At 37.5% G+C, this 23992-nt stretch overlaps 1 protein-coding gene across 4 annotated transcripts in view; it reads left to right on the top strand.

Moving 5' to 3' along the window:
• Window positions 1-23992, top strand: part of GALK2 (galactokinase 2) — a 48321-nt gene that overhangs the window by 7562 nt on the left and 16767 nt on the right. For 2 of the 4 annotated variants that reach the window (XM_086849934.1, XM_086849933.1), the window contains exons 4-8: window positions 2591-2681; window positions 5588-5734; window positions 18236-18334; window positions 21053-21205; window positions 22770-22856. In XM_086849934.1, coding sequence (XP_086706060.1) covers window positions 2591-2681; window positions 5588-5734; window positions 18236-18334; window positions 21053-21205; window positions 22770-22856 — 577 coding nt within the window. The remainder of the gene's footprint in view (window positions 1-2590; window positions 2682-5587; window positions 5735-18235; window positions 18335-21052; window positions 21206-22769; window positions 22857-23992) is intronic. The other 2 variants (XM_086849937.1, XM_086849936.1) reach the window with 1 other exon arrangement.

Raw genomic sequence — 23992 nt, 5'->3', positions numbered from 1 at the left:
TAAACTAACATTGACAAGACAATAAGATTCTGTGAGAAAGAGCCAAATTGATCTCTCAAAAATAAGGATTATTTACTATTCAAGCAGTAAAAACCACCTCAGTCACACTACCAGAAAGTCCCATCTCTTCTAATTATACAGAAAAATTGAAGTTTTTATGTCTGATTATGGAGAATTGGCATTCTTTCCCTAAGCATTCTTTAAAACTGAAAGGCTGTAACAGACAATATCAGAGTATTTTTATTTCATGGGTATGTTTTTCCCAATCTTTTATTTTATTTTGTTATAAAGTTCTTGTATTAAACTGACTAATTTTCAGTAGACGGTTCAAAGGCAAGCATGAAGATTTACTGATTTAAGATAAAGCTAGGCTATTTAGGAATGATTTTTTATAAAAAACTAAATGTAATAGCAAAAGATAGATTTAAGGATTCTGGGGATTTTGACAGTCCCACATTCTGTGTTTGTGTGAATTATGTCCATATAAAGCCTGCCAAAATCAAAGCCTTTTTTTTTGCTTTCATTTTCTATGTGAGAAGATTGCAAAAAAGAGCAAAATGCATTTTAAGAAGTCATTATTTTAATTTATCTTGAGAACCAGCAAATATAGTATGTGTCTTCTTGTTCATTGAAATGTTGCTCTGTCTGACAGGGTAAAAAGAAATATGAAGATAAAATATCTTAGAGCTCTTCTTTGAGACAAAGAGGACTTAGGATTCCTTTTCTCCTAATTGCTTTCACATAAGGTTGCTTTACACCAACCTTGTTTTTTTACAACAATTATTTAAGATTATTGTAGGAAGCAAGCATAAACAAACACAGAATTTTCAAACCTTTGTTACTTATGACAAGTATTTTCTATTTTACAAACATCTCCTGTGGGGGCTTTTTTATTCAAAAACCATGAGCAAGTTGATGTTTTATTCTCTTCGAGATCATTCTAAATGCACATGAATCTGATATTGGAAAAATTTAAAGCCATTCTCAAACTTTCCTAGCACTCTAATCTCAATACTCACTTTCATTTAGTTCGTGTTCCTCTACAAAACCTACTAATTTCTGACACTAGCTTTTTGCAATTCTTTGCTGCTTCACTGTTGATAAAATCCTCTTTGTTTCACTCAGATAGCAGCTTACACATTAAACTGTACACCAGTATGATGGGTTTGCACTGTAATTAAGGTTGAACTTGAATGTATAACTGGCAAAATGGGAATTCTAAGTTGATACTCGAAGTACAAGATGTGTTATGTGCCATGGAGCTGGAAATAGGTTGTAGGCTGGGAGTACAAGTGGAGTTCCTCACTACAGTGGGGCAAGCAATAGACTAGATGAAGTGTGGGGCCACTGCAACACTGCTTGTTGCTTTGGGGGTTGCATGACACAGAAATTGAAGCCTTAAAGTGCACCAGAATCAAGTGAGCTTTTCACACGTTGCTTGAAGACAATTATATCATAGTAAAGATTCTTAATATTTGCATAACTTTTTCTCCATAGGTAACAGAATAATTAACTGATAAAAACATCTTTTCACTGGCATCCATTACAAGTATTAATTAGTGAAGTCCTTTTGGACAAAAATAAACCCAGGAAATCAATAATCTATGTAGTTTACTGGGACCAGTGTAAGAAAGAAAAATCCCATCCTCTTAGGAGGTGCAGACTGTCCCCTGAAGTATTGTTTCTTGAAACTGGTTTTATTACTGTTTAATATTTCCAGGAATTCAGCTGCCTCTGTTCATATTCTTTAGCAGACCTTGCCTTGTAGAGCACATCTTAGTCTGGAATTTTTGAATATTTTTAATTTAGTTTCTTGATGTTCTCAGTATCTTTGCTGTTTCTGTGTTGGGCACCTGCTGTTATGACATCAAGCAGATAAAGTTTCTGAGTGTTCAGGGGTACAAGACTGCCAAACAACTTGCGTGCCTTGGGGACTGATGCGCCTCGTTGAGGTCTCTGCGTGTCACCCATGCCCATTTTGACAGCACCTAGCTGTTCTTTAGGAACATTCAAGCTCACTATTTTTGTTATTTTGAAAGAAAGATGGAGTAGGAATTATCCTGGAGGAAACAGATAAAATATTTAAACCAAATATTTTTGTCTTGTAACATACATGATATAATTCTGCAGCATTTGGCCACTTTTAGTGAAGTGCCATTCAGAGCAAAGGTAGTGAAGATGATATCCTGAGCAGGACTTACCAGAGAGCCTGAAGTTTATAGGTCTCTTGTCAAGGTTTGACAAATACGATTATTTAAATTTTCACTTCTAAGAAACCATGATGGCTCACATACATGATGGAAGGCATCCTGCCTTAATTAAGGATGTCAAGGGCAGCTTAATTTCTGGATTTATTTAATATATTCTTTATACTTAATCAAGAATTCTTATGCTTTCGTCTAAAATAACCATATAGAAATGATTAATAAAGAAGATATGTAAAAAGATCAAACAACAAACCAAGACAGAAAACATTGCACTGAAAACTATCAAACCAGTTGTGTCCATCAGCAGGTGGCAGTAACAAGCCACGCTTTTTCAAACTAAATTAAATACAAATTAAGGCCTCAAGGTTTTTCTGTTTTTGCAGGGATTTCAGTACTAGTGTTAATAACATTCAGATTAACAAAACCAAACCTCAGTGGCATAACTACTTCCTGTGCGGACTGCAGGGTATTCAGGTAAGCCAGATACATTTTATTTATGAAATTAATGTAGAAGTAAAATACAACAAGAATACCTATTTACCTTCAAAATGTTTCCTTGCATTCTATAGCTTTTTTTAAACATACATTGAAGTATTTTTATGTTAAATCTTAAAGAGGAGATACCAGTGAGTTTGCTTCAAAATATTTGCAGAGCCCTATTTTCATCTCTATAAAACAAATTACAATAGCAAATAATTGCTTAGGAAAGTTGTGATCAAACATTATCAGGATGACATTTGTGTATTTTGAAGTTAGAAGGAATGCTATCCAGTGGAATTATTTAATTAAAATCTGCTTTGAAAAAGGTTTGGAGGTTTGTCTTTCAGGACACAAAGATTGTATCTTAGCCATTTTCTTTCTACGGGAGCATTTGAAAAACATGGACTTCCATTAAAGCTGAAAACCTATAATTTGTGCTCAACAGCTGAGTGAAGCTGATTCATGCAGTAGGCAAAAGCAAATGCAAAAGCCAAGTAAACAGCACACAGAAGAATCCATTAAGAACCATTACTCATCCTGGTTTTCAGGGTTTGGAATTTGAATGGGATTTTCAGAATGTCCTGAGTTAAAAGTGCAGCTATGCAGGAAGGGGCACACTTACGGTAAAGGCAGGAGCACAAACACACAGATGTTTTCCTGTCTGCCCACTCCAGCTTTATCTCCCTGGGGAGCTCCTCTCTCCAGACTGACCTGAGAACCCAACTGCTGTGCAAGCAAGTGCTGGTCATCAGTGCTGCCCTGGGAGGCGGCCTTAACTCATCATCGAGGCTCTTGGAAATCTCACCTGCTGTTTGGAGGTGAGGCACAGAATTCATGGCTGTTTCAGGGATAAAAAAAAAGGTGACTTCTCTGCTTGATGGCAATCAAATGATATTTCTGGAAGGACAGATGGGCTAAACAGTGGTAGCAGGTCAGGAACAGGGCACCACAGCCAACCCAAATTTTGGGTAAATGTGCTTTTTAAAGCACATGAAGTTTGCCTGAGTATAGGTCACCCCACAGGATGGTCACCCCACAGGATGGTCCAATAGATAAGGACTGCAACTATTGAAAAGCCTACCTCAGACCTGCCACTGGAGTCTTCAAAATACAATATTCAGAACAGTTAGTGCCACAGATCACTTTCTTACAATTCACAGGTCCTAAACAGCCCTCTGTTCCTATGCATAGACCCAAATAAATTACTTTTGTGTGCAGTAACATGAGTAACATGAGTATTTTCAATTTTGTATTGCTCAGTAACACAGGCATTTAAATTGCACTAACTGTAGCGATATAGATTAAGTTTCTTTACAATATATCCTTTCTTACATTAAGGCTTGCATGACCAATTGACTTTATTTATTTTGCAGTCTGCTACTGAGATTTGTTTCCTAAGGACAAGCTTTCATACTTGAAGGTTAATTTGCAAAGCAGGTTTGCAGACTCTAGTACTGGCAGAAAATAAGTATAAATGTTACAGACTTAAGAAACTCTGAAATACAAGTACTCAGAGGGTCCAGCGGGATAATCTGTTTATATTAAGTTGAACATGCTATCCTTTTGGGACAGAACTGTTGCAGAACTTGGCAAAGTCCATTTTCATTTTTGAAACTGAAGTACGTTTCTATTTAAACATCGCGTGATAAGTCTGCAAGCCTGATTCACATTCAAGACAATCCAGAAACTGTGGATCAGTTTCTGGTTACTCAAGCATTTTCTGTTTATGAACAAGCCTGTCTAGTGTTCTTCGTGAAGGGGCATGGGCAGCAATAGTATTCTGGATATGAATTTCCTTTATTTGTAAAACAAGAAATTCAAAATAGATTTTGAAGTGATGGTAGAAGACTTTAAAGGAGGCTTTTTGTGTTTGCCGATCTCTACCATTGGTATTTATGGTTGAAGTTGTTTCAGGAAAAGTGGGAGAAATCTCTTGAAGGCGAACATTTCTTTATGAAAGTACTGTTATTTTTAATGATTATTGACACAGTAACATAGCTTATTGATGTATAAATTGCATCAGAAGTTATCTATTCATATAGCCCCACATACAGTCAATGATTTTTTAATAAGTATTGCATGTTTGTTTCAAACTACTAGGAGAGAAAAATTTATATAAAAGTGATTATAAATAAAAAGACAAAGCAACTAAAGAATAATTAAAAGAATATGTACATGAGGATTTATGACTTCTGGATTAAATTTATTATCTGTGATATCTATCATGTATGTTAAAATATTTTAAACTTCATTCAAAAAATAGCATGCCAGGGACCAGCCCCGCTGGTAGGTGTGTCTTTGTGACCCTAAAGCACAGAGTTCCTTAAGTACCATTGTGGTTTTCCCAGTGTTGGTCCTGTGGGTGCTTCAGGACATGAGTATTTGGCTTAGAAAACAGCTGCATGGCTACTGGTTCCCCCTCGGCGTTGTGTGGCTCCCTAATACCACGTGCCAGTGTTGGAAGTGAAACATAAAGTGGACCTTGAGCTTTTTGTGGTGTCTAAAATGAAGAGCTGTTAAGAAAAGGACAAAAGTAGGGTATAAAAGGATTGGTAACTTCGCACTGTCACAACGGCAGCTCAAAGCAGAGCCAGTTGCTGCAAAACCCACCCACGAAGCTTGGTAAATTCTTGGGCGTGCAGCCCATCCTGAGTTCTGCTTGGGGTAGTTATATGTTTGTGTACAGCAATTGCAGACATACCTTTGGCTGAAGCCTCACCATTGGCTTTATTTGTAAGGAATAGAATGAAAATTTTGCTTTTGCTTTATTTTGGAGATAACAGAAGCAGGTCCTTGCTTCCAGCAACTCAGCAGAAGGATTCTCTTTCTAAGTATCAGAAAATTGCAAGCCTGAGCCTGTCTGTACTTGAAACTGAGATTGTTTATTTTTTCATTGTTAGGAACATTTTGGTCTTAATAACCCAACTGGAATGAATTGTCTGCTAGATGGAACCATCCCTCCAAGTTCTGGTCTCTCTAGCTCCAGTGCTTTGGTGTGCTGTGCAGGACTCGTGACACTCCGAGCTAATGGAAAAACCCTCTCTAAGGTAATTTACTGTAAAACACGAGAGTGTCAGCAGTAAAATTCTACTTAAAATTAAATATTGTTAATGCCTGTAAACATTAAAAACACGATACAATTGTTTTTGCAAAGAGTTGTTGGATATAAACTTAAGATATTGCACAATTGAGCAAACATCTTTAGCCAAATTTTGGCAGGATTTGAATTTGGCAAGAACACACGCTTGCATTAAAGCTGAAAAAAGGAGCATTATTGTAAGCCTGTATTTTGGCCAGCCATCAGGTCCATGCCTGGACCAGATGTGCTATCTGTAGGCCAGGGCTGAGGATATATGTGCTGAAGCATGTGGACCACACCCCCGAGGCCTTTACTCTCTCCCTGAATGACTTTTCATGGCTTTAACAGCAGAGCATCTGTTGGAGGCCTGTGGAACAATTTCTTGATAAATTATGTAATCAGCACAAAGTAGAGGTAAAATTCTTCCATCTGACTCTCCTTATTCTCTTCACAGTTTTTTTGGAATGAACATATTTACAATCCAAAATGTATTCCTCACTTTTAAACAAACATTAGTCTAAAAACAAACCCCAAGTATGTGACCTGTTAGCAGTACAACTGTTAGCACTGTTTGGCTTGTGTAATACAGATTTCTGGAAGAGTCATGGTTCTTGAAGGTGCCATATGGGAATGAAGTTCTCTCTGTTAAAAATGTCTGGTTAAGTGAAACTAGGATCTTAAATTAGATCATTGTCAGGAAAAGAACAGATCTAAATGTGACTGTTACACGTATTTGTGCCTATTGTCTAAGACAGACATTCCCAAATTGTGGTATGAAACCAACTGAAGTGGCACATGATGATGGCAGCTGTTAACTCTGTTTTTAACAAGAACTTCTCTGAACCGTAAGGTGAACAGATTCACAAAACAGAAGGTTTTGTTGAGATTTACTTCTCAATGAAGCTGCAATTGCAGGAGTGCTCTCAGCAGTGATTGCACAGTCCCACATTGCTCAGGCAGAAAGGAGCAGGGTTGGTGATTCAGGAAGCTTTTTATGTAGGAGGATGTGGCTACAGTTACTGTCACATAGACTTGTGTTGGTGTGTGATCAAAGGTCAGTAAGGGGTTGGACACTGTAAGAGAGGCTCTGGTTTGGGAGGTGAGATGTGTAGAGCAGTGGTAGATGAAACATGGAATCGAGGATCCTTCTCAGATGAATGAGACTGCAGTTAAAGGGTTAGAGGTGACGGAATGTGTACCTGGCCTGACAAGAATCTTCTGGTTTTGCATAGATGGTCCTACCACAGGTCAGCACCATCTCTGATGGTGGTCACCTCAAGAGCGAAGCTTGGGAACAAATGATCCAAATCACTGGAGTGCACGTGTTCAGAAATTTGGTATCTGCACAATCATAAAATTGACAGAGGTCAGAAAGTCCAGAATTTACTAGGCTGTAAAAATCTGTATCTGGAAAACCAGAAGCCAGGTTTTCATTATTCCAATTCTGCACAGTGTTCTTCAGAGAATAAATGATAGAGCGTGTATCTTGAGCTGAATTTACACGTGGCTTGGGAATACTGGCTGGCATTATGCCAGACTTGTTGTAAAGAAAGGTGCAAAACTCTGTCATTTTCATAGAAAATTATAGAAGAATAGAAGGAACACAGAGACTCCAATGAATGTCTTTTCTTCTCCTCATGTGTCCTATTCAATCCTCTTCTTGCTAGTTGAAAAATGTGCTGAAAGTTAAGCTTGTGTCTGAAATACAGTTGGACAAACACAAGAGACACAATTGCACATTTTTGTCAGGAAACCCTGCTGTCTGCAGCCAGATATTTTGGACTTGTGATGAAAAATGAGCAATTAATGTACAGATGAGACTTCTCAATAGCCACCATAGGAGCAGTTAAGAACACATCCAAGGTTTTATATGCTTGCATAGACCAAGGCACCTAGTGTCATGGCTAGGAGAGAGGGTGACAGCTCTGAAGACTGATTGCTTTTGTCCAGGCTTTTCGAGTCCCCAAATCTTACAGAACAGTAAAAACTCATTCAGTGCTTTTGGTTAATTTATGATTTAGCATTGGAGATTTCTTATACGTAGCTAAATTCAGAGTCTCTGTTGCACTGGATTTATGCTTAGCCATGCAGAACTGCCTTGTATAAGGCAGGGCTAGTCTGAGTATAGATTAGAGCAATCTAGACATGTGAGTCCTCAGAAGTATAAAACGTGCTCTGGCCACTTCTTGCCAGCTCCTAATGCATCCTGTGCTGGTGTCAAATGGGATCTGTGCAGGATCCAGTCCTGCTGGCTCTGTGTCAGCAGGGAGCTCCCCCATGGCAGGGAAATTCTTAGCTGAGCACAAGTAGGGGCTTTCCAGATCCTTTCCACTAGAAAGCAAATCAGAACCGTGCATTTTTAAGGCTCTGGATATTTATGTGTTTGTTTATTTTAAATAAGAAGTATCACTTTACTCCTCCCATCCATCTTTTTTTTTCCACAGGCTTTATAGTTGTGAAAGTTGTAAACTGTAGTATTTATAAGTAACAATATTTGGTTATGATGGTAATTTTATGAGAAAAGATTGACTTTTTTCTCCTCACTAGTCTGATGGACTTTGCAAAATCTCAGTATGATGGTTTGTAGCAGGAAGACAGGAAACTTTTGGCTTTGGAATGAAATTTGGCTGAATCGTAGGGCTTCTGTAGCCAAAGTTATGAAAAAATGACCTTTTACTGAATGGAACATTTATCTGTTTTGTTTCTGTGAAACTATTTTTATGAGAATATTTTAGTTATACGCTCTTTTGCCTGATAAATGTAAGTTTAGAATAGTTGCTGTAGAGTAAAAGTCATTGAAATTTAGAGCTTTTATGAGATAACACTTCCAGTGTGAGGTTTGGTCCCAGAAAATTAAGAGCCAAAACTCCACAAAATTAAAAAAACGTTGTAAAAGCATGGCTAGAATTTCATCGTGGCTAATTTTAAAAATAGCACTTTTTTGACATTGAAAACAAAATCAGAAAAAAACATGCTCTCACTAATTGTCTGTAGCAGTCTGCAATAGGGCATTGTTTCAGTGAGCATACAATATTTTTTTTTAAAAAACCCATCATACACATACACAATAGTTAGGGAAAATACCAGTTCAAGACAATTCAGCCAGATGTGCAGTGCTAACCAGTTGCAGCAGTGCAATAGCATTCAAATAACAAGATGGAAAATGTAGAATGTGATCTTTAAAAAGAATCCATTTTTCTCCTCCAAACAGGATACCAATCTAAGGCCGTGCTGGCATCTCTCAAACAGCAGTAATGCTCAGTAGTAGTAGCTCTTGATTTTAAAGTGATTTTTATTTCACTGTTACAAAATCAATCTTTTGTATATCTTTTCATCAGGAGATGATGCTTTTTGTAAAGGAAACATAATAATGTTCTAAAGTGTCCCAGCTTTGTGTTTCATGGTAGGAATTAATGAGTACAGAAAATCACTTAGGACTGAGTAACTAGATTTACTTGAAAGGTGTGATGATAGTGTTGTCCAAATGTTAGATTTTTGTGAAAGTAAGGCCTGTTCAGCCACCTCAACATTTTTTTTCTGTTACTCAAGGCTGGGTAGCTGTGCACATACTTATTGGGAAGAAGAGATCAAAAGTGAATAGGGTTTATCTTCTCTTGACTGAGAAAAAGCTAAGACAGACAGAATAAATAAAAGACCTAAATCTAATCAGTAATGGCACTGTGTCCATTCATTTCATTTTTCCCAAAATTCATATGAATTTGAGTGTGGGTGTTAAACATTTTTAAACAATATTTCAACAGTTACTATATCTGCTAGTGTCACTGGGTTCAATGGGAGAATAGATATGCCATCTGGAATACTTTCTACTTTGTTTCTGAAGCCTCTATAAAATAAGGAAAGTGCTTGAGTTGAACCCTTTACCACTCCTAATCCATAGCTGTCTGGCAAGAAAACCTGTGATTTTATCCATACTGATAGTATGACTTTGAAATTAGTAACTTGTGCTGATAGTACTCCTTAGGATTGGATTATAATTTATTTCATTTTGTTTAAAAAATATTTCTTTTTATAATTTATTTTATTGATCTATCAGAAGTCTTTGATAGATGCATGCTCAGGTTAATTATATGAGAAACCAAACTGTTTACACAACAAATGGCACATAGATACTGTATTTTAAAGTACTATTAATACAGAGAAATGCTACAATTCCTTTCTCCCTGTGGAATTGAAAAAACAGGGCTCTCGTTAAGCTTGGCTGGGTGTTTGTAATCAAGGGGGAACAGAGTACTTTAGAGCAGTGGTAATCAAAGGCCATAATCTCTCATCAACCAAATTGATAACCTTCTATTTGAGCATGTTAGGGGGCAGACAAGTCAAGCTAAGATTGCTAAGATTGCTGTGCTTATGAGGACATCCAGATACTATCTGACAAATATATTCCCATTCGGGAAAAAAGTAAGCATAATTACCTTGCAAAACATAGATGAAGTTCAGCTAATTGGGATTTTATGTGCAAACTGGAAGCAGATGGTAACTTTCAGCAACCTATTCCTAGTCAAGATGAGATATTAAAAAAAAAAGGCATTCCTGGGGGTAAAATAACCTCAAAAATTTGGGCATAATTTTATACCTTACTAAATGAAACATAGTACCTTATATTTCAGAAGTTATTTTTATACCTATATGCACATATATAAAAACATGCACAGATTGGGAAAAAAAATGACAGTCTTACTAGAGTTGAAATATGTTATATGATGGAGAATGTTTCCTTCTTACTTTAAACCACTCATCTTTATCTATAAATGTTTCTTCTGCCTTTTCAGTCTTGTGTATTGTGAACTAAACTCTGTAGAATTTAATAGAAAATCTACACTACATTTGCTATTAAATTACCAACATTATTTGTTGTAAAGGAAAGCAGCAGTCTGAGTGACTTCTCAGATTAGTTTGCCAAAATGGTAAGGAATGTTCACTGCGGGCCCATTACTCCATTTCCATAGAGGGAGTAAATATATGCCCAGCACTTTTGACTCAGTTGATATTTAAATACTCCAGTTACTTAAATTTGCATGCTGAAGAGAATTCTGGAGCACTGAAAATAACAGTGCTAAAAATAGCTTACATTAACTAATTCATTCTCTTCATGGAGCTTCCATTCACAAACAATAAAATTAAAAATGAGAAGAAAACTGGGTTACTTTAAAGATCAGTTATCATTACTACTACACTGTAGTATATAGAAAATCTAGCACACTTGGGCCAAAATGAACTACATTAAACCACTGAGGCAGATGTAATTTAATACTATCATTTTACTGAGAAGATTGCTTTATTTTGGCTGCTGTCATTCTGGATTTGTGTATATCAAGTTTCTGTGTAATGTAGGGTGAGCTGTTCCAAAAAAATACTAAGCAACACTAATTCTGTTTTACTAACAAATATTTGCCTGTCTCCTACTCACTAATTTTCTTACTCTTTTAAGGGGTTTACTCTTACACAAGTTTACTTCTTTGAAGGGCTGTGTGAGATTGAAAGGGATTGATCACTGGTTTGGAACATATTAACAGTGACAGTTATATAGGGACAAATTCTGTCACAGTTTACACTCTGTCCAGATCCATTATTGCATGAGAGACAATCAGAGCAGTTGGCCCTTGGCCTCTTTGTGAGCGAGAGGACTACTAAATGTGAAATTCCCATATCTGTCCTCACTCAGATAATTATTTAGTTTTCTATTTTTAGGGGTTTTTTTATAATTAAGTGATCATCTGTTCACTTTCCTTATTCCTAGGATATCTAAATACCTTTCAACACTTAGGTCTTCATGCTCATTATCACTAAAATCAAACTCATAGAAAGTAAAATAAATGATGGGGCAACAGAGAATCAAGTGAGCTGTATGGGGTGGATTATAATTTATCAATTCTTTGACTTGAAAGATCAAAAAGACTCAGCTGGAAATCTAAACCTGAATTTGAGGTGTTCCATATTGAAACATAAGTAGAGAAAAGCACATATTAGTCAAAAGTATCATTTTACTGAAAACTCACTTTTTCCATTAAAAATCCAAAACAAGGTAACATGATGCAGAGCTGCTGATGAGTTCTTATTACAAGAAATCTCTCCATCTAGAGTAACTACACATAAGGCAACTAATAATAAAAAATCTTTGTCAGACTAAATTATATCTCCATTGATATGATTTCCCAGATTAGACTTTCTGCATGCTGGATAGAAAATATCGTGACTCAAAGATAAAACAGTGGTGTTTTCAGTGGTAGGAGTTTCTTTCTTTGTAACCCAAGATTGACTTGCTCCTTATCAGGGAGAACCTTAAATTGTTTCAAACAAAAAGCAGGAGTAGTTAGTAGAGTCTTAGATCAAAAGCTGGCCTAGGTCTGCACAAGGGGGGGTAGTTGCCTGCTAGACAAAGGGGTGTTACCTTCTGCAGTAGGATACATTCTGGACAGACCTCAGAGTTAAGCTTCGCAAACCAACAGCCAGAAAAATACATTTTGAAAACTGTTAGTTTTAGATATTTCCTAGTGCTCCAACTAACATTGTCTAAAACCTGACAGCAGCTTCCTTAGGTAATTAATTTACATAAATTTCTCAATGCTTAATTGTTTGTTAGTGAATTGCATGTACTGAGAATCTTCTAGTGATGTGGCTTTATATTGTTTTAATTATGGATATTCTAATTTATTGTGTTGTATCTTTTCTTATTGGATAAACAGCAAGAAACTCCAATGTTAATCTATCATGAAACTCATTGATTCTAAACATCTCCCATGGAAGCGCAGCCAACCTGGCATGTGTACTTGCCAACAGCTATAAAAGCAGTGTTTGCGTGGATGGTATTTGGTCTGGCATTCAAAAGGTGCAATATTCCGTGTTTCTTGACAGATCACCAGGGAGACTTCAAGGTTTCACTCACCTGCCAGCTACTGCTGCTGTCATGTTACGCTCATCCCTCCCCCATGTTCAGAGGCTGAACAAAGCCAGTGTGTAAAACAGCTCGGGGTATTGCTAGAATAACTTCAGGTATTTTTAGTTCCCATTCCACTTACCCCACTCCCTGACCTCACTACAGTCAGCAGAAGGGAACAGTTTGCTTCAGCTCTGTCACTGCCAGGTTTAAACAAAGAGACTTGGCACGGGAGGGACAGATGTGGTCACATAATCACTCCTAATGACTCCAGTACACCAATCTCAGGGAAAGAGGTGGAATAGTAGTGCTGAACTGCTTGAGGTTGCATTACAGTGTGCTTATGTTAACACTAATTAACACTCATTTTATGTGGCTCATTTGTCACATTAAAATTGCAAATGATACAGTGACATTTTCTCTAAGGTGTCTAAGAAACCCTGTTAAGTCTGCCTTTCTCCTTTCTTACCAACCAGGATAGTTAAACTGATAAAGATTTAGGAAAAAGCCACATGGAATGATTAAAGGTACAGAATGACCACCATAAAAGTGTGTTAGGACTCTGGAAAAAATCACTTAAAGGAGGAAGGGTCAGAGATCCATCACATGATGAATGTAATCGATGGAGTGGATGGGAATCAATTGTTTGTTGCCCCCTCAAGTGTTTAGATCCAGCTGGTATAAAATAAAGCTGGTCAGATACACATTAATAATCAAAAGGAGACAGTTCTTCACCTGACAAGGTGTAGCAGTCCTTGTTGCTGGATGATTTACATGTTAAAATTATGCATGAGTTAAAAGGGAGTCTGGACAAAATCCACATGTAAGAAATCTGTTGTTGGTAACCAAGGGTGGAGAACTGACATTCAGCCTAGGGAACTCCCTATCAAAATATAAAGTCTTGGGGAAATAAGATCCTTACTTGGCCTCTGGTCCATACTAAGAGCCCACTTTCAGTTACAAGATATAGGACTAGAAGTGGTATTGGTTTGATCCACAGAGGCTGATTTATCTTCATATATTCTATATTTTATTCTGACTCAAGCCTTTTAATGAATGTTATCTAGCTAACAATCCCTTACTTGCTTACGGGCACGTGCTCAGGCACATGATGGGGTTCTGGGGCTTGTCCTGGGCAGGGCCAGGAGAGGGATTTGAAGATTCTTGGGGGTTCCTTCCAAATCAGAATATTCTGGGATTCTGTGATTTTATGCACTTCCCTTTATGGCTAGATTGCTGGGTTCTTTGGGGTTTTTTTTTGCAGGGGGTTGAGATCAAAGGAAACATCTCCCGATGTTTGAGCTTTTTGAATTACTATGCTAAATATATCACTTTGCTTGTTTAACAGTGTAGATGACAGCTGAGGACTTACTGTCTCCACCATAGTTATAGTTCACCCGGTCTAGTTAGTCCTGTTGGAACAACTTCCTGAAACAATAGTACAGAAATTCAGAGGGCAGTAACATATGTACACCTCACCATAGGTGAGCTAAGGAAATTTTGAATATATCCAAATAGTTTTTTAGTAGAGTCATAATGCTACTATTCAGACCCATTTCAACTATGATTTTAATATATTTCTATAACTTTTCATTACCATCATATGAATAAGATTTTAAATCTACCCTGCAACCGTTTCCCTAGGACTATATTCCTTACAACTCTTTACAAGAATAAGCCACAATGCTAGAAATAGGGAGATTTTTGAATTCTCATTTCAGCTTTGTGACTGACTCACATGACTTTGAACAAATCATTTAAGTATCTGCTGTCTCTAAGCTGAAGATAACAGCAGCCTTACAGGAATGCTTTTAAAGTAAACTATGTAAAATTCTATGAAGATTTAAATTGTGATTTACTAGTATTTTTGAAATACTGTTTTAGGGATGGAAAAGCATGCTAATGAGCCTTGGGTGCATAGAACTAGCTATGTTTTGTGGCTGGCTCAAAGTGATCTCTCATATGGATCAGAATGTGTGGGATGCAAGTGTAGTCTATGTGCAGATGGGGTTTATTTGTTCTCTGTATTTCACATGGTGCTTCATGATGAACAAATAAGTGCCTTCACCAAGTTCAGTGAGAAAGTCTGTTCTAGGACTTATGCAGAACTCAATAGGGCTAATATTATTTTATATACATAACAATTGTATTTGGAGGTCTACCAAGGAGTGTCAGGCCCCCTCTAACCTACCAGCTTGACAGGTGATGCTGTGCTGCCTGGAGTGCAGTCCCCCTAAATGTGACTGTGAGAATGCTCAGAGTTACTTTGCAGGAACTGCAGTGCATCCAGAACGAAGGCATTCTGTGCCCAGGTGTTGTTCAGACAGACATTTGAGATGTTGCCAAACTGTGCAGTGAAATCTGGTATCTGAGAAGCTCTGTATTTTCACATGCCAGACATACACTGAAAAGATATAAATAGCAGATGATCCAAACAGTTCCTGTCCTAAAGAGCTTCAGAGTGTTGCAAATTAAATGGAAACAAGGCATTTCTCTGAGATAGGCGAAAGCTATTTCCTTTTATTATTACATGGTTCTCACAGACTTTTCCCTTAGAGATATTTTCTGTGGAAGCCTAAACTCTAAGAACTTGTGTAGTAAAATGTGGGTTTTTTCACTTTCTAGTAATGAAGTCATGCATATTTATAGCATTATCATGTAAGAATCCCAAGTAGCAATTACTAATTAGAAAGAGGGGGAAAATACTCTTCATTTTACTGAGGAAATGAAGCCATGATGAATTAAAGTGACTTTCCCTGACTCACAAGAAACTTAATGTGGAGCTAGAAATTGAGCCCAGACCTCCTGAAATTCAGTTCACTGTTTCAGTCATATGACATTTCCAAGTATCAAATATGTACACAAGGCTCTCCAGTTTAGTCTTCACATTAGTTTCCAATGAAACTTTGCCCTTTCACTCATTTTAGCAAAAAGGCAAACATTTTCCCATTTGTCTCAATAGTAAGTAGAAACTGCTCTCTATACAGATGACAATTTCCTCTCCATTCACATGCTTCTCGTCCTAGTATTAAAGGCCAGCCTGTGTCAGCAAGGACCCGTTTAAATTAGAAACCAAATAATGTTTCAGGGATGCCTTGGGCTGTCTTGTGGACAGGGTTCTTTGCAACCCTTGCCAGTTACTACTTGGTGGTCCTGCCAATCCTTGCTAAGTTTCAAAACAGAAGTTGCTCAAGCTGGAGCAGCACTGCTTGCCCAGCATACGCAGCAGGACAGCAGGAGAGCCGGGACCGAGTGAGGCCCGGCGCTCAACCAGGCACAGTTCACCAGACCTTGTAAAGGGACAGGGGAGTGGCACAGTCCTAATGGTTAACATTCCTCCTCTGCAAGACTTCTCCTGATACTTACTTAATAAGCCTAGGCTCATAAAGTCTAAACAATTTAGGCAATCAAGTGGTAGCTGATGTGTTTGTGGAGATAGAGATGCAGCCAGACTAAGTGAAGAGTGAAATGCCTAATTTCTGACTTTGCCAAGCTTTATCTGGCAATTGCAGATGAAGTAATACCTCAGGCAGCTGTGCCCAAGAATGGGATTTATGTTGTGAGTACCTCAGGAGCTGTACTTCAGGCCAGGTTTGCACAACCACAGCTCCTACTTGAGTGCGCATGGCCCGTCTGCCAGCATGGTCTTCTCATCCAGTGAGTAATACTCATAAGCTCCAGTCTGAAAGCTACTGCCAGTGGCAACAAAAATTAGGGATGTGGTATTGCTGAGTTCTCAGAGGGACAAAAGGCAGGTTCAGCAGAACTGGCTGAGACATGCAGGCATTCCCTTGTCACAGCAACAGTTGTTTGTAAATAGGCACATCTTCCTACGTAGAAAGGAGTGAGCATCTAGAGACTGCTGTGTGTGGAGGTTTGTTATTTTCTGTGGAGCTGTTGCTGAGAATTTTATCATTAAATGGGAAAAAAAGCATCATAACATGCAATAGCATTTCATTCAGAATTACTTCCAGCTCATAGTGGAATAGGGAGATACAGTAACTAGATGTTAAACTTTCATTGATGGGATGAAGAGATCTGAGGTTCAATCTAGAAATGGGACTTAAATGACGTGGGACAGGGAGGAAAAATGAATTTTCATGAACCTGGGAAATGTTTTTTGTCAAGAAGAAGGAGCACTGAAATGCATGCAGTTTCTGTAGTTTCTTAAAAAAATAAAAGAAACATTATTTCAGCTCATCTTTAAAATACATAAAGGAAAGGCAGTGCCAGAAAGGAGAGTATTTTTACTGATTGTACTTTCAATGTTCTCTCATTAATGGTCTTTTTCTTGTAAGAGGTCGTTTACCTCTTATGTTTGATTCAAAGAGATATACTCTGCATAGTTTTAGAGTAACTTTGTTAATGTTTTTTGATAACTTCTGCTTATCAGCCTAAGGCTTATTGGCCACAACTGCATTGTGAGCTGAGTAAATTGGTTGTTAGTGCATTTGCAAGCAGTTCAGCCTGATTACACTCATCTAAGCACCAATTTTACAGCTGTGTCAGTGGGGCCATTACAGGACTTGAGCAAGCAAGCAGGCAGACACCCTGCACATACCTCTCAGCATTGTGATTTACTGCCCCTATCTGCTGCCTTTTACAGCTGTGTGCTGGCTAGTGTCCCTGTCTTGCTGCTTAGCTTGTTTTAGTCCTGTAATGCTACATCCTGACTGTGGAATCTGAATCTGACTTTGCCACTGGACTGGAAAATGGCCTGTGGCTTTTCTAAAGTTCTCATCTTCCCTGTGGTTACCTTGTGCTTAGAAAAACAAACTGGTAGGGGTCATAATAGGTGGACACAAATACTTTCCTTTTGACCCACTTCTTTTTGACTACTCTGTGTTCTTTGACCATTTTCCAAGGTTTCTCTTGTGTTTTGCTTTGACTTGGCCTGATAGCTGAAAGCTTTACTGTTAATTATTATTTTTGACAGTTACGACATTGAAATTCTACCCTCCCGTAGTATCCTCTGACCTGCAGGTATTACAGTGCACAAAGATATGCCTAAAATGTCACAAAGGAATGCATATCACACATAGGTATGAATTAGTTCAGATAAACAGAGTACAGTATCTCAAGGAGACATGACAGGCATCGCTGACTTCAATATCTGCAGTGAGAAACAGTTTTGGAGTCATTTCTGATTATGGAGTCAGTACATTGAAACAATATGGAGTAATAACTTGCAATTTTTTGCTAAGCTGAGATTCACATGTAGATGGATTCATCTAATTAACAAAACATTAGCTATTGGGATGGTAGGATTTGAAGTGCATAAAGAATGTGGGAGGAGGACAGCTGCAAGAGTTAAATGTCTAAACAAGGATACTCTGAAAAGCATTAGGCTATGGTGGGTCCTCTGGAGGCTGAGTAGTTGGTTCATTTTTGCTTCAGAACAAAAGGGAAAAGGGGCCATGTGGCATCCTGGTTGATAGCAGTTTATGTTATTTGATGTGTAAGAGATAATAGTTTAAGAACACTGGCATTGTTTCCTTTGTTTTCTCACTAATTAATATGTAAACAGAAAAAATTATCATCCTTAACTGTAGCTGAAGGTTCATATGTTTTCAGGTGGAACTTGCAGAAATCTGCACAAAGAGCGAACGTTATATTGGCACAGAAGGCGGAGGAATGGACCAGTCAATCTCTTTTCTGGCAGAAGAAGGAACTGTATGTGCACCTTTGTAATCTAAACTAACAATGTAATATTAATTTATGTAAGCAAAAAAAACCTTCATTGGTATCTAGAAGAGAAATAAGATAAGAAACTGGAATACCTTTGTAAGCAGTGCAAACACCATTGGTACAAATAAACTGGGAATTAAATTTATAAACTCAGGTACAATTGAGTATGACAAGTTCGAATGAATATGATGAGGAAAATCAGAAATGGCAAGGAGGAAGGAAAAGATGTGGGGAAAGATGTACTCTAGAAGAGCACCAGGTTTCACTATTTGACTAATTCATGCTGAACTTAGAATGTTTCCCATATAATGAAATCTGAATGGTCAGCATGCCTTGTATTCACTGCAAATGGGATAATTATTGCAAAAATGCTTTCTTGAAACTTCTTATAACCAAACAGTTCTAGGAAGTTTTGCCAGGTTCTGTTACAAAGACAATAGAGACTTTTTTTTTTTCACCAGTTTTGCTAATTCCAGACAATTCTGTGGCTGGATTTTGATGTAGAAAGCATTTAGCAGTCTTAAACGTGGTGACAGAAGGTGAACTAGCTGTGATAAACAGGACCTGCCAAGTTATGCATGAGTGCCTGCAGTGGAATTTACAGTGAGGTTCATCTGCTGTCCCAGAAGGTGCACAGTACTGCAACTGTTCAAACCTCAGACCTGTCATTGGAATTAATGTAGTGTTTCATAAGAATCTTTACTTTCCTTATGAGTGTGGCATTATATCTCTACAGCTTTTGTTCCTTAATGACATGTCTTAGATGAGCTTACACAGAAAATAAAACTATTTCCTAGAATTACACAAACATTTAATGCCATCATGAGACACATGTATTTTCAATTTCACATCACCTGTACCTACTCTACACCTTTTCTTCATGTTTATACTGTTAGTAAAAACACAGCTACATGGATAATGAAAGAAGGAAGCAGTGTATTTTCCTGCCATACACAGAGATGCTTAAGTAAATGGAAGCTTTTCTGATATATAGCAGTTGTGACCAAAAAGACAAAGAAAACGTTAGAGCAGATGAGAAAATAAATTGTGAACAAACCAGAAAAGTTTCACTTGCTTCAGTGTACTTGCAGCTGAATGCAGCTCTAGCCTCCCATCTTTTAAAAACAAGAAAAGTACAGTAAAGGACACTGAGGTTTATCAAAGCTATTTTTTTAAAAATACGGCCATTGACTGAATAATTTCAAACATTTCAGCTTGAAAAACAAAAAGTTTTGAGGCTGATACTTTGAAGTTTGCAAATTCCCTAAAAAAGTAAAGAGAAGGTAAATGGAGGATTCAATGTTTTTCATAACTGAAGAACTAAAAGAAACACAATGACATTAGCAAGCAGCTTGTAAAAAACAAACAAGGAAGTTTGTATTTTTTTTCCAAAACATTCATTGTTAAATTGAGAAATACCAAACATTATGGAAGGCAGAATTTTTAAAAGGATTCAAAAAGACCTTTGTGGATATACTAATAGAGTGTTAAACTATATGTAGGTATTTGACATAATAGTCAGATGTTTCTTCCAGTGTAAGTACAACTATTGTAATCTTTGCTTATGGGAGTCTGGAAAAACATACCCCAAGAAAAGATTGCTTTGTATACGTGTTCTATTTTTATATTCCCCCTAAATAGCCATTTATGGCTACTGTCAGAATCAGGACACTAGACCAGCTTAGTGATACATTCTGGTCTAATGTAGCAGATTAAAGGGTATATTTAAATGTAAGCAAGTCTGTCTGTCTTGATAGTAATTCTGTGATGGGGTCCAGAATCTCAATGGTAGGGAGTAACACACATGCTGTACATAATGTCCAAGTGGATTTGTCATTGTTTATTTAGCACTCTAGCTGCTCAAGGGACTCTCTGGGGGTGAACAATGCCAAAATCCATAAGACGCCCCTGCTTGCACAGTTACAGTCTATTCTAAGAAGCCCAAGTAGGGCACATGATTTACAACTTATCCCAGTGAAAAACCAGATGTGAATTTAATCTCTTGATTACATTACATCCTGAATTATTTAATTAATGGATGCCTAACTTATTCCATGAAAAGGTCACAAATGTTGGGAACATCTTACGCAGCTTGTGTAAGCATATGTGAGGCAAGGCAGTCTCTTATGTCAGAAAGCAGGAAACAGTAACTACATTCTTAACAGTTTTATTTAGTTTCTTGGTTTGATTGTCTGTATGTACCATGATCATTGCCTCAAATCAGTCCTAAAATGTTGCTACCATACTGTACATCAGTGAACTAATCTCGCTGTAGTGAAGAATCAGAAGACTGAGGGGGAGATGGACATTGATGAAGGGGCAGGGAATGCAAAGCCCCTTGTTTCTAGTGGCACGCACATTTGCTTCAGCCAGGCCTGGTACTTCTCTGCAGATCAAAGTGAAACTGTTGTCTTAAACAGGCAAGAAAAATAGGTTGGGTGGGGTTCTGTAAAATGCTGAAAAAACCCAAAGACTTAATGGAAACATTTTAAAATCCAGCTACAGGGAAAGGCTTGAAATGTATGTGTAACTTGACCAATGAGGTTAAACCTCTTTTCTTGCTGTTTCATGTCAGTTTTCTTTCCTTAACTGTCCCTGCATTTTCAAGAGAAAAAACATGGAAATTTGCATTTGATTTATAGAACTAAGTGCACTGTTACCTAGTAGTAAATTAAAACTAACCATTCATTTTTCTTTCAATAGGCCAAGTTGATAGAGTTCAGTCCACTGAGGGCAACTGATGTTAGACTTCCAAGTGGAGCAACGTTTGTTATTGCTAACAGTTGTGTTGAAATGAATAAAGCAGCAACTTCTCATTACAATATTAGGGTAATGGAGTGTCGGCTGGCTACAAAGGTAATGCATGGCTTATGTCAAACTCTAATGAAACCTTCATCTAAATATGTGCTTTTTTTCCACTTCTGACTAGTTGTGTCTTAAACACCTGGCTAGGTGCTACTCTTAGTACAATTTTTCTTTCTAGAACCAGACACCTTTCATCTGCAAGAGCAGATGTCCTGCCAGGCTTAATGGAAGTGCAAGGACTGTGTCCTTATATAGAAGATAATGTGATTTAGTTCTATTAGATCTATTTTTATTTTATTCCAGTGGAGGAAATAAGTCTATTTTTCAGAAAAAAAATATTACCAGTTAATAAGATAGACTGTTTCTGTTAAATCTGAATAATGACAAATAATGGAAAGCAACCAGTATGGTCACATGTTTATATGTATATATGGCAATAGATGTTTATTTTCTAGGATTTAGAGAACATCCAATTTAGTAGTTGAAGGCCTGGGAGTAATATTAGAAATGCTGATTAGCAGCATATATGTCAGTGTAAAGTTCAAAAACAGGCTTGAATTAATCCCCAACATTTAACTTGTACTGCCAGTTTACAGTTTGAAATTATCTCTAAAATGTATGGAAATTGAACAGGGGAGCTCAATTTGTTCTGCTTAGTTCTGGATTTTGTATGTTCATGAGTGTATAGATATAGGGTTTGATTTGATTTTTTTATGGGAAGACAGTACTTTTTCTTTGATGAGATTAAATGATGAATAAGCTTAAAGATTCACTGCAGTTGTACCCAACATAGGATGCTCTGGGAAAGAACAGAATGTGGGTCACAAAGTCTAGAAGAAAGGTTTGAAAAATGCAGCGTGGAACTCCTTGCCACAGAATGTTAGATCAATATCTGAGCAATAGTCAAAAGTACTTTGAATATCTGTTTGCATCATGATTCCATAAAAAACCAATTTCTTACAAGTTTTAGTTAGTGCTAAAAAAATAGTTGAAGATCTGATTAGACACTGACAAAATGTATTCTAGAATAATGTGCTGAGATATTTTTGAGGAGGGAAGCTAAATTTCAGATGACTTTTTAAATGGGCTTTAAACTCAAGTATAAAAGGAATAGTCCCAATGACCACAGTTAAAGCTGTTGTCCGTGAAGTTAATAAGAAAGTTTTTAAGCCATTAAGAAAATGAAGATAAGGACCTGTCTATTTGTTAGTTCTGTAATAACTGATAAAAGTCTAATTTAGGGTTGCTAATTGACAAAATATATGTTTTTAAAAGGAGCTTCTTTTATAAATTCTTTTATTTTTTTTCATAAGGAATAGAGAGCCTTCACATATCAGCTATTCTAAAAGGCACTGTACAATGAGTGTGTTAAGCTGTGAGAGCTTTTGAAGTTACTGTTCCACATATCAGACTTTGTGAATTGAATCAAATTTTCTTAATTGCTTTAAATTATTAGTCCTGTACAGTAAACTGAAGAGGTACTAAGGAAACATCTTTTTTTTTTCACATTCCTGTTAGCTATGATGCAATCTCTAAAAATGTACTTTTAGCAGATGCTTGATTGTAAAGAGACTAACAACATACACCTGTCTGTTTTTGAACATATGCTACCCAGATGGAAAGCTGCACACACTATAAAAATACATTGAGCCAGGAAAAGACTGTCTTTAGGAAGAGGTCACAGTGGGGTGAAGGAGGGCAGGTATGTAAGTGGAAACAGGGAAGTCTTTTAAGCACCATTAAGCTAATGGAACTATGAACTAACGTGCTGGGCCTTGCAATAATGCTTTAAAAGAAGTTCTCATCGTAAGTGCCTTAGGACAGGCTTTTTTTTTCCCTTTTCTGCTTTAGGTAATTCTAGAATTTCATACTGCTTTACTATGTAGGTAAAGATTCCAACAGAACATATCCCTGCTAGCATTAGTATAGAGGATTTTGGTATCAGTCTGTCCTACAGCAAGTGAGTTCTTGATCATCCTGGCAAATTACCTTTCTTAGGTTCTGTTTCTTTACCTTCCCTCTAGAGAATCATTCTTTTGCCTTTTTCTTTCCCTTTCTCTATTCTTGTAGCAGCCTCTGAGTGCTCTCCTGCACTCTGTTAGAGTGAGTTTAAAGACGTTTCCGTTGTGCAGAGCACTCACAATTCGTGGGGAACTGACCTGTCCCTCGTTGCGCGCTCTCCCCGGCTGCACGGGGCGGGCTGGGGACACCACACTCCCTCTGCTTCGCCCTCAGTGTGGTGTGGGGCCAGCAGCGTCTGCAGCTGCAGAGCCACCATCAGCTCCTGGGCACAGATGCTCCAATGGCATTACAGAAATGTTACGTGTAAGGAGGTGATGTTGCTATAAAAGTATTCCTGGACTTATTCCTAGTCAGACTTTCTTGTATTTATATTTGTCCCATCATTTACCAAGTATGTTTTCCTCTCAGTTACTTACAGTTCTCCTGTGTGCCTGTGTTGAACAATAAAGAACAATAAAGCCCAGAGATTCTATATCCTGGCAGTTAAGAGCCAGCTGCTTGATGTCCATATCTTTAATCCATCTAGTCAGAGATCATCAGGAAAATATCCAACTGTGGGAGAAGTATTTGGATTAGTTTTTGTACATTAAAGAAATGGATTTTTTTTTTCCCATTTCTGTTCCATGTCCATTACAAATCAAGCTGCTGCAGCTAGACTGTTTTCAAAAACCATTTCTGTTTGCCCATAATATTTTTCCCAGAATCAAAACTTTGCTCTAAGCAGGATAGATCTTTCCAGCAAAGCTGTGCCCGCTGGCCCAACAGGGTCAGTTTCCATTTGGAACATTTGACCTGTAAAACCCCAGTGTAGTCTGA

The sequence above is a fragment of the Cyanistes caeruleus genome, chromosome 13 (genome assembly GCF_971803275.1).
Source record: "Cyanistes caeruleus chromosome 13, bCyaCae1.hap1.1, whole genome shotgun sequence".
Taxonomy (NCBI): Eukaryota; Metazoa; Chordata; class Aves; order Passeriformes; family Paridae; genus Cyanistes; species Cyanistes caeruleus.
Note: the sequence above shows the minus strand (reverse complement) of the source record. Positions and strands in the feature narration are given on the sequence as shown.